Source organism: Triturus cristatus, chromosome 2_1, assembly GCF_964204655.1.
Source record: "Triturus cristatus chromosome 2_1, aTriCri1.1, whole genome shotgun sequence".
Classification (NCBI taxonomy): Eukaryota; Metazoa; Chordata; class Amphibia; order Caudata; family Salamandridae; genus Triturus; species Triturus cristatus.
Window position 1 is genome coordinate 362,616,810 of NC_140581.1, and position 15,417 is coordinate 362,632,226.

At 43.9% G+C, this 15,417-nt stretch overlaps 1 protein-coding gene across 1 annotated transcript in view; it reads right to left on the reverse strand.

Annotated features, from left to right (window-relative positions):
- The window catches only part of DHX29 (DExH-box helicase 29), a 1,004,292-nt gene that overhangs the window by 286,891 nt on the left and 701,984 nt on the right, over positions 1-15,417 (reverse strand). The window contains exon 11 of the mRNA XM_085631302.1: positions 840-1,487. Within this exon, the coding sequence (XP_085487428.1) occupies positions 840-1,487 (648 nt within the window). The remainder of the gene's footprint in view (positions 1-839; positions 1,488-15,417) is intronic.

Here is a 15,417-nt window from a genome sequence, read left to right on the forward strand (position 1 = left end):
GTCGATCCACGATTGATATCAGGCTAAGCCTATGGCTCAACACCCACCCTGTGATCCTTCTCATGGTGTGTCTTGATTGAAGGATTTTTCCCGACAGGTTGATGAATGGATGCATGAATCCAGTGTAGAGTTGCACTTTCAGTTATAAACAAGACCTTTGGGCATTGCCAATGTTTGCTTCCATAATTAAAGCAGTCTGGAAAAATAATCGACGTCCCACAGTCTCCACAGTTAGGCCTTTTTAGAAGTTAACTGGCTTTTTCTTCAATGAAAAACGAAATACATTCTGTTAATTACCTCTGCAGAAAAGCTAGTTGAAAAAGAAAAACACAACTAATGACTGAATAAATGAGCTGTGATCTTAAACATATGGGCGGCAAGTCGATATTTATAACCATCAAGGGAGATTCGACAATGAACAACAAAGTCATTTTGCTTGCAATGCACATCACACCTTATGCTCACCATAGGCAGTTGTATAGTATTGTGAATTGTTGATATAATGGTTATGATATAATGTACGATATTAAAACAACCTGAAAACCAGAAGGTACCTTTGACATACTAAAAGATTGCTGACATCATGCCGTCACCCAGCTGAGGTCTTCACGTACCATCTATGATCATGGAATGGAAACATTCAGGGGCATTTGGAAAGAACAATGGTGAACAGATTTATGTGGCGATCGGTGCTACTGTGTGACGATTTTCCTACTTTGCTCATTTGAAAATACGGTTTTGAGAGATTAACTAAGACTCTACCGTATGTTTATGGCTTTTGAAAAACGAGTAGGTATGTTCTTACTGTGCTACACAAATGCTATGGTTCTTTTCCTTACCCTTGCTCCGGGTCCTCCTTCACATCCCAGCTCCTCGCACACTCGGGTGGCCAGACTCACCGCGGAGATCCTTCGGGGTTGAGTACATACAATGTTGCACTTCTGTGGTCCCATCTCATTTAGCAACAAATCCTCTAACAGGAAGTGAGGCACTTGGGTACTTTTCCCGCTGCCAGTCTCACCGGCCACAACGATGACGCGATGCTTTTTCAGAGTCTCCAGGATCACGTGCCTGTGGTTAAATACAGGCAACTGTTCCCGCTCTCTGTGGAGTCTCTGGTATGTGCGGGAGCACTGCTGCTTCCTAAAGAGAATCCGGACTGGTTCCAGATCCTCCAGCACACTGGGCTGCTCCAAAGACATCCTGCTGAAGTCCTCTTCGGCTGCTAAATTTTCCCAGGAATCCTCAGCATCGTTTGATACCTGGGCCTCACTTTGGCATGCCTGCTGTTGCTGTTGCTGCTGCTGCTGCTGCTGCTGCTGCTGCTGCTGAAGCTGCAGTTGTTTCACTTTGTTTAACAGTTTTGCAATAAACAAATCACGTGGCTTATTGGCTTCAAACTTATTGTGTTCTTGCTTTATCTTTTCTGCATCACTCCACTCCAACCAAACGTCTCGATATGTGGGGGGCAGCAGCTGATGGACAGACTTTAGGAAACGAATTAAAAAGGACATGATTAGTATATGTGCATGCAAGCATGTCAAAGGTAGATCAATACAAAACTCCCAAATGCCAATGAGGTTCTGCCAGACATTCAATTTGCAATTAAAGTTTTTGATATAAATACTGCAAAGACCATGACTACAATAGATAAGAGGATGGGGGTCAGCTGGTAACAGGGTAACCACAACACATTCATATGTTAATTCATATGGAGAAAAAAATTCTTATTTGATTAACAATGCATTCTCAGAAAGGAAGACCGTGCATCTAAATACTTAGCGGGAGTCACCTATTCTTGAAAGATACATCGCTTCTGGCATGATTAAACTTTCAGTCATAAGCCAACATTCAATTTACCAACATTTAGAAAATTCCTTAAATTCTTACAAAATGGAAAGTTAGGCTGCCAGATGCTTTTACACTGAGGGCCTCATTTATGGAATTTTAATGCAGCGCAGCAAGCCACCTTGCTGTGTTGCGTGAAAGGGCAGGAAGGCGCCATTATTTAACATTATATTGCGCATTCCTGTCCTTTTCTTGCGCTGGCGCACAACTGCTACCTAGCACCAATGCAGGCACCCTTGTGATACGGTGCAAAGGTACCTGCGTTGCAGACAGGATGTTTTTGATGCAGGAAGGGGTTACGTCCTGCACAAAAACAATCCTCTGAGGCATTTTCCTCTTTCTAGGTCTGCGGCATAATGTGGCACACATAGAAAGGGGAAAACACTAGGAGAAATAAAAGATATTTCTCCTCGTTACGCCTCACCCAACGCATTTCCAGGTCTACCACTAATGGTAAATCTGGGAATGCGCCAAAATCCATGGGTGGATGCAAGGAATCATGGAACGCTTCCCTGGGGCAGAGTTTTGTACTGCATTGTGTTACTCCAGGTTTATCAAACCACTCAAGACCATGCAAGCTGGCCTTGTGCGGCTTGATAAATCTTACTAATAGTTGCGCCGCTCTTGCGCCCCATTGCTTGGCGCAAGGGCATTGCTTGATAAATCTGCCCCATAATCCATCTGTTTATCCTTTAAAAGATGTAGTGGCCCATCAAATAGCTCTGAATAATAGCACTGATTTGATTTTATAATTTGAAATGACGCACAATATGAATCTCTGAAACAAAAATGTGCTTCAAAGTGCTGCAGGGACAAAGGATGGGGCAAGGACCATGATTATTCCATCAGAAAAAGAAATCAAGTTTTCAGGCTCACTCTTAATAACAGATGAGACATAATTTTGAATCTGTGCAGGAAACCTTCCACATCATCCACCATTATGGCAGGGCAGTGTGCTGCAGCAGTACCCGGCTAGGGGGCTTTCGGAAGTGGGACACTATTGGGATCTCCACTTTGGGAGATGTGATGCAGGACACAGTCTTGAAATCATTCTAAGAGTTGAAAATCGAATATCAATTGCGTCGCAGCCAATTCCACTGGTACTTGCAATTCCATCATGCTCTTACACCCCACATTAGTAACCTCACGGATCTTCCTGAATTCAACCCATTGGAGTGTAAGCTCCTCCTGGGGGACCTGGGCACTCACAAAATAGTCAAGATATATCAATCTCTAGTCACAAATAGCTCAAATACACTACCCACCTTTAGAGCAGCTTGGGAAGCCGATATATACACACTAAATAATGATGACTGGATGGAGGCTTTGGGAGCGCCCCACGGGGGGCAATTTCCACCCAACTCCGACTGATCCAACTCAAATACCTACACAGAGTCTATTACACGAGGTACCGTTTATGGCGCATGGGAGTGATCCACTCCCCGACATGCCTCAGATGCAGGGTGGACGAGGGTACCTTGATCCATACGGACTGAAGCTGCTTGACACTGGATCGGATTTGGCGATGGGTGACATCCTGTCTGGGGGAGGTCCTCTCTTGGACAATCGTGCTGGGATTCTCCTTCATAGCACTGATGTCATAGGGGGGAACAGATATAACGGCTCCGTTCGTTTCTGGGTCTAACTCTGGCAAAAAGGGATATAGCCAAGACATGGAAGGCAGATAGCGCCCCCCCACCCACCCCCTTTCAGTGTGAAAAACGGGAATGAACCACTGTATGGGACTAGAGGTCAAGGGGTTCCCCCCCAAAACCTGGCAGAGGTGAGCCGACTATAGCGGAATTTTCTTGGAACCTGTCTGCTCCGATCGTTTCCTTCTTGAGGAAGAAATATGGAGTTATGGGGTGAAAAGAAAAAGGAATGATACCAGTGACTAATGTTTCACCTGTTGAGAGACATGTTTTGTCTCAGAAGGTGCTTGGGGGAGACGGGTGGGATCAACCGTGCAAGTTCTTGTTTCTGTTCATGGGTGTACTCAGTACATCATCCTATATGTACTTTGCAGCCTATGTGGCCATGATTTTCTGTCAAAACCCAATAAACGTTATTGTGAAAAGGAAAAAAATACGTTGATTGTCATTTGGATCAAGTGTGGTAATTTTTTCACAAAATACCCACTTGACAGATGTAGCAAATACACTCAATTTGTCCCAGCTTACAATTAGGTGCAAATACACCAACTTGTTTAATATAAGCTTGCTATTTGCAGCAACAAACGTGATGTTGCTTTCGTGCTGCTGTCTTACGGACATGCCTGACTCAACCTGTGGCCTCTGCTAAAGCTTAGAGCTTGGGATCCATGTTGCTAACACCACCAATGTACAACTGTGACACGAAGTCGGCATGCCCCACAAACAGTCAACATGGTGCAGCCAGCGTGAAGTGGTTAGAGGATGAAGAGTTGTTGATTCCAGAGTGCTGCTGGGATGCTTGGAGAACCCCAGGAGAACCGGCTCTGTTCTGGAGAGCAATGGAGGCATGGAATTGATGTGTGAAGGAGGGGCTGCAAATGGAAACAAGCGATGGGGAGCCCGAGAGAGCGGGCTGCCATCCACTGCTATTTTTCTTGGACGACTGGGCCTTGTTCCAGGTGGGAACTGAGAGTAACAGGCCTCTGATCTGCAAATATGCCATCAAATGACAATAAACATAGGCCAATAAGAAGAATTTCTGTCCGCCAGGACTCAAAGAAAGTGCTGCAGAAGGGTGTTCTGAATGCCCCGAGAGTTTGGAAGTCTCACATTCACAGGAAAGAAGCTGATAATGGTGGTCTTTGAAGACCTACAAACACATTCCTTCGTACAGAATGGAGAACTGCATTCAAGGAAGGGTTATGGAGAAACTGAAAGGCTGAATCATAGAGACGGAACAGAACATGGGATTTCTGATGCAGTGCATGGACACACTAGGAATAACAGAGGTTAAACAGGTAGAAATGACACAGAGGTACAGCCGATTTGAACATTTTGTATTTACCCTACTGCACACTTAGAAGACAAAGTGAAAGCATTAGAAAACGCAACTAAATCCAGCAAGATTTGAGCCCTGGGCTTTCTGATTGGGTCTGACTCTATGGATGTTGCGGCAGACTTACAGTCTTTTCCCCTGAAGGAGAATCTATAAGACAGGTCAGGCGCGGAAAATGTGCACTTGCTGAAGATGCCCGATTGCTAACTAGAGATTCGATAGGGAAGAGATCTGCTGTGAGTACATTACTGGAAGATAAAGCAACTTCCATGCAGCGTGTATTGATTTCGAAGGTGGCTGCCAGGAGAGGAAAGATCATGGAACCAGAACCCATATGCTTTCAGAGCGCAACTTAATGACAATGAGATGCAGGCAAGACTTACAGGTCAAAAAAAATAATTACTGACCAAGGTATGAAGGCTGGTCTATGGTTCCCTACAAGATTGCATGTTCGGGTTAATAGAAGATGTACATGCTTGTCAGTACCAAAAAGAGAATTCGTTAATTGCACAGCATATCATGCATACCATCCACAGTGAGAAATGGATGTGTCTTCCTTGGTGCTGTTCTTCATGCTCTGAAGCCTGACGGTAGGTCTGAGTAGATGTTGTTTTATTTTCTAGGGACTGACACTGTGAGACCTTCTTAAGTGAAACTTAGCTAAAGACATTATAGCTTATATACAAGGCTGGGTACTGGTATTTGAAAGGGAAATATTGATGAATATTTCTTAACATATGTTAGTGCTATATTTTCTGATAACATATTTAAACCTAAAGCTGTTATGCAGTGAGGTGGCAAGTTTTAATGACAATTTCGGAGGAATTCTATGAGCAAAAGTGTCAAGTTCAAAGATTGTAAGTTGCAGTGCTGGATTCTTACCAGTAGATCCGCTCTGCACAGTAATCTCCGCGGTGGTTGCTGAGCTGCTGAAGCAGATCTATGAACTACCAATGGTGAGGCTACTCAGGAACAATGAAGACTATTCTTGTCTTACGCTGTTTCAGCTTGAAGACCACATTTCAAAATGAGGGAGTAAAAGAAATGTGTATGCCCAGTTCATCAAATTGACATTCTAATAGATTCCCATGGGTTATGTCTCATAATAACCAGACACAATGTGGATCTGCAGGTAATGTGAGCTCCCTACACCAAAAGGAAGGTATCTGTCACCATGATCACCGACACTTGTGTTATCATCCTTCATCTAACATCAGACTGTACATTTGTGTTCTGAGATTCCTGAGGGCAGACCCCAATGATCTTGTGTGCAGTGTGTCAAAGACACTAACTGTGTGCCAGAGACCATCAAACTTGGGAGATGAAGCACTTGTCAAGGCAGTATGGTACCATTACTTTGACAGTCTTGCACCATGAGTCATTACATCGCGGTAAGTACATCGGGAGTCAAGACATCACAGGTAAGTACTACTATCTTCACATTAGGAATACTTTACATTTCAGGTAAGCAAATAAAAATAAATTTACATGATTTTAACTATATATGTTGAAAATGTGCCCTTTCTGCAGAATCACTCTGAATTATTGTGCCTTTTTGCGGAAAGTGGCTGGTGCACTTTGAAAGGGGTGGGGCATAAATCCCTGCCTCGAATATAACATCGAGTGCAAAGCAAGCAAACCCAACTTCCCCTCAAAGAGTTAGAGAGAAGGGAGTTCTCCACCCATACAATATTTTGCAAATATGGTTGCAAATGGCACATTTTACAGAGCAATTTCCAAACACATTGGTTTAAAATCCATAGATTCTAAAGAGACACTAATGAAATATTACAATACTTTCATGGTATGACAAGAAAGCCCTACCCTCCTTAGGAATGTTGTTCAGCATCACTAAAACAACTTTCGAAAAATGGCAGCAAGGTAATGTGAAATCAGCAGTTACCCTAAGTATTAGATGTTTAAAGATTACCCAGGTGCCATTACGATCTTTGATCACGGCTTACATTGCATTGCTGCAAAGATGATCAAATTAGAACACAGGCTTCTCACTACTATTAAGTAAAGGTGAGCGAGTCAACAAATTGAAAGGGAGACCTGAGCCAATACTCTGGCTTGGCTCCAAGAGCCCATATAGGGGCCATGAAACTCTTTGCAACAAGCATCATATAATAATATGATAATATCTCTCCAATGTTCAAAAGTGAATTTCTTAATCAAGAGGAATAGTTTCACCGTAGAAAATATAATAAGATCTGTACATTGAGAGGCATTTATTAGAAGTAATAGTTTTTAAAAATGTACTTAGAAATATTCATACCCTCCCTACCGACAACGAAGTCAGTAGTGAACCAAAAGGCAAGTCATTTGTAATGTGCACCCTAAATATAGCATAAGTTATCATTCACATAGCAACATGAAGGTCTTTTAAAGAACAGCGAAGTTTTTGTACAGCACACATCCTGAACTCGTGTATTTGAAGAAGCTCTCATGTGTGACGATGAAGAAAAAGGAGACATGGTGAAATAAAATAATAGCACAGGTTAACACATCAAACACTAATGCTCTATCTTTCATTGCCATGGGGTGAGAGCGTGGGTGGGAAGCAGAAGCCATACACTGTTTTCAATGTCTGTCTCTAGAGAGATTCCAATTTGTCTTTACCCTTACAGTTACATGGCAGCTATAGCGGGATAACTAGCCAGAGAGGAAAGTTTTATTGTAAGTGGAGTCAAAAATATTTTTTCTGAAAGGCTCCAGTACCATTGCCAAGGGCAAAATCATTTCTAGTGTGAAAAAGATACAGGGGCATATTATCAACACAGGCGATAAAATTATCGCTGCTTTAGCGGCAGAAAACTGCTGCTAAAACGGCGATAATGGGCTTGGTAATGTGCTCTATGGAATTCCAATTGAAGCCCATGTTAGATGTGAAGGACATCGAACCTGAGCATGTTAGCACCCTTTTTCACTACGCTTCCCTTTGCATCTCTAATGAGATGCAAAGTGGGCGTTCCAGAGCAAAATAATAGGAGAAATGTCGCTAAGCGACATTTCTCCTATTATCAAGCTTCACGCTAACCCTGTTAGAGACAAAAAAAGCAGCGCTAACCACGGTTAACGCTGCTTTTTTACGTCTGCTAATTTTCAGACTTAGCCATGTAATCCAATGGGAGGTGGATTACATGGCTAAGTCCACCATGGGCTATCACAACAAGGATATCCCTATCCTTGTAGTTTTATCGCTGCATTACCAGCGATAACCTCCCAAAATGCCGCTATCGCTGGATTTTTTATCGCCTAGGCGGTTAGCGTTGTTAATAACGCAATAACCAGGCAATATTATCCAGCGATAACGGGCGTTAAAAAACTTAACGCTAGGCGCCCTTAGCGTTAATTTTCCCTGTTCCTGGTTAATATGCCCCTAAGCCTTGTTTATGACCATGGAAGCACACTCGCTCACGGTCTTGGACTTTATATGTCTGATGTGATTAAATTAAGCCGGGGAAGTAACAGTTGTTTATTTTTCAATTCAGCGTCGTGTGCCTTTGCAAAGGAGCGTGTCTCTGCCTAAACCCCAACTTACTACCTGAATGTTCGCCTCAGACAGCAGCCTTGATACACGCTACATCAACAAATACAATCTTTACTCTGACCATCTTCCACAACAGGCATCAAGGGTAGTCAAATGTTTTTTTTATGCTGATGGACATGAAAATTCTGACGTCATCCATATGACACTGAGCTGTTACGCCAAGCACCCATGAAGCTTCTGTTATGATAGGCTGCTTGCCGTCCTTATTTTCCTATGGAACATAACACATCTCCCTGTATGCTCTAAGGATGGTGAGGAGAGCACCCAGACATGTGCAGACAAGACAGTTTGTTGGCAGGAAGCACACAAACAAAGAGTGCAACACACTTAAGAAAAGAAAGTAATGTTACACTGTTTTCTTAAGTAGCACCAGAGTGTTTTTTCTTCGTTTTCTCTCTGCTGCTCTGTTCATTAAAGGGGGGGGGGGGTGGGGGAGGGTGCAGCTCTTGCTCCCGCTCTTAACGGGCAACCACTGCTATTTGAAGAACCTTGATTTTGTTGGCTATAGAACTCTGTGCACTTTACCCCCGTTAACCAGTGGTAAAGTACTTGTGCTGCTCCTTTCAACATTGTAAAATTGGTATACTCCTGATACTCCTGTGGTATACCCTTGATTGGCATATTTACCTTACTTATAAGTTCTGTGAGGAAATTGGGTGTATTATATGGTGTGGTTGTGTGACCTCACCGTGTAATACAATACCCACACCTTTAGGACCAGTCAGGTTTGTTTGCTACACCTTAGCTCAACTCTGGGTAGCTGTGGCTTTGAGCAGTCAGGCTTACACAAAGGAACAAGTGTAAAGCTTTTGGGAACAAAACCAAAACAGCTGTAGAAGAAAGAACTGAGACACTCAAGAAATCCAACACCAATTTATAAAAAAAAGATTAGATATTTATGTAATTTTAGACTCTATAATGAAATCTTTGGCAAGTTGGTTTGCGGTTACTTTGAGTTACTTTTTGGCGACCATCTCCGGCAGGGAGCCAGTCAAGGGGACCAGCAAGGTCGAAGAAACAGTTTCCTCAACGAGAAAAGCAGTCTCCAATTCAGTTCCACAATGTGGCTACTCCTCGGTCCACCGGCTTGGTGAGGAGATCCTGGCCACAGGGGGCGATGTCCCTTTAGGTCTGACAGAAGTGCAGTCACCACTGGACTACCAGCTGCCCGATACATCGGATTCAGCTGGTTTTCCTTCTTTGGGCTGTAACTTGCTTTCTGGGTGACCTAGTTGCTCTCCTGGGCCCAGCAGACTCAAGTGCAACTTTAGAGCATCGGGTATTGGTCCTTTAGGCTGCACGGGCAAGGAGCGATGATCTGGAGACTTTGGCTAACAACTTGCCAGGCAGGCTATCTCAGCCTTTGAGGCCATGTGCAGCAAACAGGAGGTCAGCCAACAGAACTTTGGGGTCTCTAGCTTCAGACTGGGCTCAGGAGTCGGCTTGGCCATGAGCAGGATACAGCAGGTACAATCCTTTTCTTTGCTAGCCCAAGGTGCAGCAGGCGCAGTCCAACTTTGGTGCACCCTTTCTTTCCCGGGTCCTTGATCCAGCAGGACAGTCCTTCTTCAGCTCTCTTGTTCAGTCCAACAAGATCTGAGTTCCTTTTTATGCCTATAAGGAGCCCTCAGAGGAGGTCATGGTCAGTAGCCAATAGGCTACCAGGTTCCCTCCCTCCTGATGAATACTTCGTGTGTGGCATCTAGCTATAACAAACAGTACGAAATCCAAGGGTCTAAAACGAAAACTGGGAAAACGTGTGCTAAAGAAGCTACAATCAGATTAATTTTATTTATTCAGATAGTCACTAAATGCACACCTAGACGCACCACAAGGCATTTCCCTCATTAGGACCAAATCCCTCACTCACCACGAGGGTGACATGCTTCATCATGGGGATTCTCCTCTCCAAGGAAAACCTAGTTCCTTGGAGGGCTACAACCCTCTCAACTCGAGAGAGGAGCTCAGGGATGTTTGAATATCTAATAGGATATCTAAGGGTTGTACAATCAGGCATTTATTCGTATACACCCTTTATCAGGATTAAAAACAGAGCACCAGCAGTATGGATTTAAAACCGCTCTGGTGACAATGAAAAAAAGAATGGTCGACATGTTTCAGCCATAATACCCAAAACTTAGGTCAGGCTTTCATCAGGACCTCAACCAGGTGCTACTGTGAACAAAGTGGGAACCAGTGCAACAAAAAGGATACCGGATATAACTTAATCTATGTATCCAATCACTCTTTGGTCTTTCATTTGGATAGAAGAGGAAAATACCTATAATACAGAAACAACTCATTAGTAATGATAAATATTCATCAAACGTAAGGTGTGTCATGTGACTTACTGAATAGAAAAAAATTAGAATTTCTTACCCGCATATGCTGGGTATTCAGTCCCACCTCTGCCTGGCAGCCGCTCAGGAAGGGGGCACGGTGTAAATTGTAATTCACAAAGACCTGTCCTTCACCTGTCTACGGGTGAAAACTAAGACGGCCCTTCTTTCTCATTGGCCTTTTGTGTAATCACAATTGATGATGTTTGATGACACCATTGTTTTCTTTACATTCAGTTTTTGCTTAGAATGTTTTTACTGCGAAGTTCCCGGTTACATTCCTAGTTTATGGTCAGATATTTTTTGCCTTCACACATTTCTATAGGAGTTAGTTTTCACCCGTAGACAGGTGAAGGACAGGTCTTTGTGAATTACAATTTACACCGTTCTCTTCTAGAGCGGTGCCCCCTTCCTGAGCGGCTGCCAGTCAGAGGTGGGACTGAATACCCAGCATATGCGGGTAAGAAATTCTAATTTTTTTCTATTCAGTAAGTCACATGACACACCTTACGTTTGATGAATATTTTTCATTACTAATGAGTTGTTTCTGTATTATAGGTATTTTCCTCTTCTATCCAAATGAAAGACCGAAGAGTGATTGGATACATAGATTAAGTTATATCCGGTATCCTTTTTGTTGCACTAGTTCTCACGTTGTTCACAGTAGCACCTGGTTGAGGTCCTGATGAAAGCCTGACCTAAGTTTTGGGTATTATGGCTGAAACATGTCGACCATTCTTTTTTTCACTGTCACCAGAGCGGTTTTAAATCCATACTGCTGGTGCTCTGTTTTTAATCCTGATAAAGGGTGTATACGAATAAATGTCTGATTGTACAACCCTTATTCAATTTTAATCGACACTGTTGCACTTACATATTATTTGCGCTGCGCCTTCACTCACACCTTTGTTCTTCACATGAGGATTTAGGATATCCTATTAGATATTCAAAACATCCCTGCACTCCTCTCTCTCGAGTTGAGAGGGTTGTAGCCCTCCAAGGAACTAGGTTTTCCTTGGAGAGGAGAATCCCCATGATGAAGCATGTCACCCTCGTGGTGAGTGAGGGATTTGGTCCTAATGAGGGAAATGCCTTGTGGTGCGCCTAGGTGTGCATTTAGTGACTATTTGAATAAATAAAATTAATCTGATTGTAGCTTCTTTAGCACACATTTTCCCAGTTTTCGTTTTAGACCCTTGGATTTCGTACTGTTTGTTGTAGCAATGATCGGGGAATAAATCCAGTGTGGTCTCTAAATTTCCCTAAGACCCTCCTGTTTAATCTGTTTTGGTTTGGTAGTGGCATCTAGCTATCCCAGAAGACTCCATTCAGCCCACTTCCAACATTGCAGACCCCCATCTCAGCGTGCAGAGCACCCTGGCTCAACGCAGAGGTGTGTGGCTTCCAGGTGGGCTACATGCCCCTGAAAAAACACTTTGGCAATAGTTGGTCCCGAGTGCCGGTCTGTCTGCCTAAACAATAGAGCAACCCCACTCTCAAGTGTTTGCCATTATCCCTTCAAAGGCGGCTTCACCTCTGCAGCTTGCCTTTTGGACCAAGGTAACACCTCTCCCCCAAGCAGGCTTCTATTGTGTCCTTTCATAGGAGTCGAGGGCAGAAAGCTTTTTCGGGGACAGATGCCGTGTGCAACCGTAAACGGGCACAGGAGACTTTGGGGAACAAAGGGGCAACATTTTAAAAGTTGCACATAGTGACAAGTTTTATTAATTTTGACTTGGGCATCAAGTTGGGCTTAATGTAACGAGCTGCTTGCTCGGAGTATCAACTTTGGTTGTCCCATTCAGGAGTTAGCACAGCTGAGGGGTAAGTGTGTAACCCTGTACTTGCCAAGAGGGCTACCAGTCCCTTTCACAGTAAAAAGGACAATTTCGTGTTTTTACTGCAGAGCACGTGAAACAAATGTTCTGCCTTTGAATATGATGCACATCCTGCTTTAGAGCTCGATTGGCCTGCTGTAGGGGTGACTTGCATATATTAAAAGGGAGATTTTGGGCTTTGTCATGGTTTTAATTGGCAAAGTCGAGTCAGCCGTGAACACTGCTCTTCCAGGCCCCACTGGCAGGCTGAGAGACATGTTTTCTCATTTATAACCCCACAGGGTAGCAAAAGTAATGCTGCAGTCCCTGGGGTGACCTTGTAAATGTATGTATGTGTCTTGTAAAGCGCACTGCTGCCCTGAGGCGTCGTGGCGCTGTAGACCGCTGGGGAACCCGTCCTGGCTATCCCTGTGAGATGGTCCCTCCTGGGTATCTCCAAGGTGAAACCAGGCATCCCCGGCGAATGTGGGGGGCCGTTGTGGAGATGAGGCAAGCTAATGCCCAGAGTTGCCCAGTGTGTTCCTGGTTAGAGTAGGTACCGAGGCGAGAATTATCGAGTCCGTTTTGACCCTGGTCCACGACCCTGCCGCGTCGGGAATTGAACCCTGGTCCCTGGCCGATTCTCTGCTTGCGGATCTGCCGCCTCTAACCAGTGAGCCACACCTTCCAACAAACAGGCCCTGGGTACCATATACTATGGACTTACAGATAAGTTAGCTTATGCCAATTGGGTATAAGCCATCAAAACATACATATTTTAAGGTTAGGGTACTGCCACTGAGGGCAGGTTAGCAAGCCTCCATGCACTCTCAGCAGCATCAGTCCAAAACCTTGAGGGTGACCATACAAAAAGAGGCACTTCCATACAAATTTCTAGTATAAGGTACCATGATGTAACCAGGGCCTGTAAGTTAAATGTCACATCTCTTTGTGTTTGCTTTGTTCGCCCTAAGTTGGCAGGGTATGCCCAGACGTGGGTCCCTTGCTCACTTTGCCACTGGATTCAGGCTAGCCTGGGTGATGAAGGGGGTTACCCAAAAAACGGTCCCAGGATGCTTGCTTCCGGTTCAGGGAAGACCTGGCTTGGCAATTCGGGCTGGACTGTTCCCGTGAGGCACAGGGTCAAGACTGATTTGCATATAGTTGGGTCTGAACTGAGGTGGCAAAGTGAGCTAAAGAATGATGATGGATTCAACCTAGATCTGTACTGAGGTCGAGTGTCTGAGAGGTTTCAGCACTCCGTCCATCATCTCTTTGTGTTTGCACAGGAGAAATGCAACACCCATTGTGCCATTTACTGGAATAACACTGTAAACATGACTGTGGGCCTGCCACTAGTAGCCTTGCTTTGCGGGTTTAACTGCAAATTCAACCCTTTCAAAATAACCCCTTTTGACTGGCCTACACCTTCCTTTTAAATATTTATAAATGTCCCATACGTAGGCCTGATTACCCATAAAGACAAAATGCATGGTATAAGTAGGACATGTAAAAGTTTAATATTAAACATGTCCTTACAGTGAAAATGCCCTCAAATCTATTTTAATTGTAGCAGGTTTGGCTGTTCCATATGAAAACACTGGGATGTGACATTAAATACTAATCCTGTACTCAGGAAAGATATTAGCTAGAAAAATAATGAAACAACTAACTTTAATAGTTGTTAAAAATCCAATTCAAAGGTGAAGTCAGATTTGTTCTAAATATTATGGAAAAATAACTTTAAAAAAAGTCACCTTGCCCTGCCTAGAGTCCCAGGCTAAATCTGCATTTGATTCTCCCACTTTGACCAGCCAGTAATTAGCATTTAAATAAGTGATAATGAGGTGTGAACTTGGTTCCAGGACAAAACCAATAGGCCGACCTGAATGGACAGAGATGACCCCTCTTAACCTGACAGAATATGCAAGGGGGGAGGGGGGGGGAGGATCCTTTTTGTCATTAAAGTGTGAAGTCCTGTTTGAATGTCACATCCTGCATGACAGGTCTGCTGGGGCTTTTAATTTGACACTTAGATAGCACTTCAAAGTGTTTGCTAACACTTGAGCAAGACCCTTCTGCTGCCTTCAGCTGCCTCCCCAGCCAGTCAGGCACCAATCAAAATGGGTCTCTTTTCACATTACAGTGTCACAGCCTGTGTGACGGGCCTAATGGGTTTATATATAACATTTGGGAACAAAGACGGAAACAAAATGCCAAAACAGTTTGTGTTTATCCACTGTCTGGTTGCTGAAAGATCAGCTCGGTTATACCAAACATCTGGATAAACTGGACTGTAGTGTTACATGTGGGAGAACTCTAGGTTTACCACAGTACACTCCCCGCCAAACACACCCAGCCCTTAGAGCCCACAATGAGGCCAGACATTTTGGCCATCATGAAAATGCACATACTGGGTAGGTTAGCCCCAGGGAACCTTCGCCTATTGCTTAGAGCATCCCTGGGGGTCAGCCCTACCCACAAGATGGGCCAGGCATAATTGGGACATCTCCAGACACCCACTTCAGAACACATCTGAACCTGTGAAAGATCAGAAGAGGACTGAAACTGCTATCTGAAACCCAAGAAGAGCTCTGGAAGACTGGACCTGCTCTTTCTCTCTTGTGCCCAGAGCATTGTGTATGTTGTCAGCATGACAGAATGTTAAGAGTGAGTGCTTCTGTGTAGAATATTCTAGAGTCAGCCAGTACTGTCAATAGAATGTTGGTGACGAGAATGTGAGGTAACAGGTAGTAAAAAGCTGGAAGACAAGGGAGTCCAGAATAAAAGCATAAATAAATGGAGGCCAAGAAAAACGATTTTACAGATTGCTCTGAGAGAAGTCTCCCAGCAGCTAGCCACATATCTAACA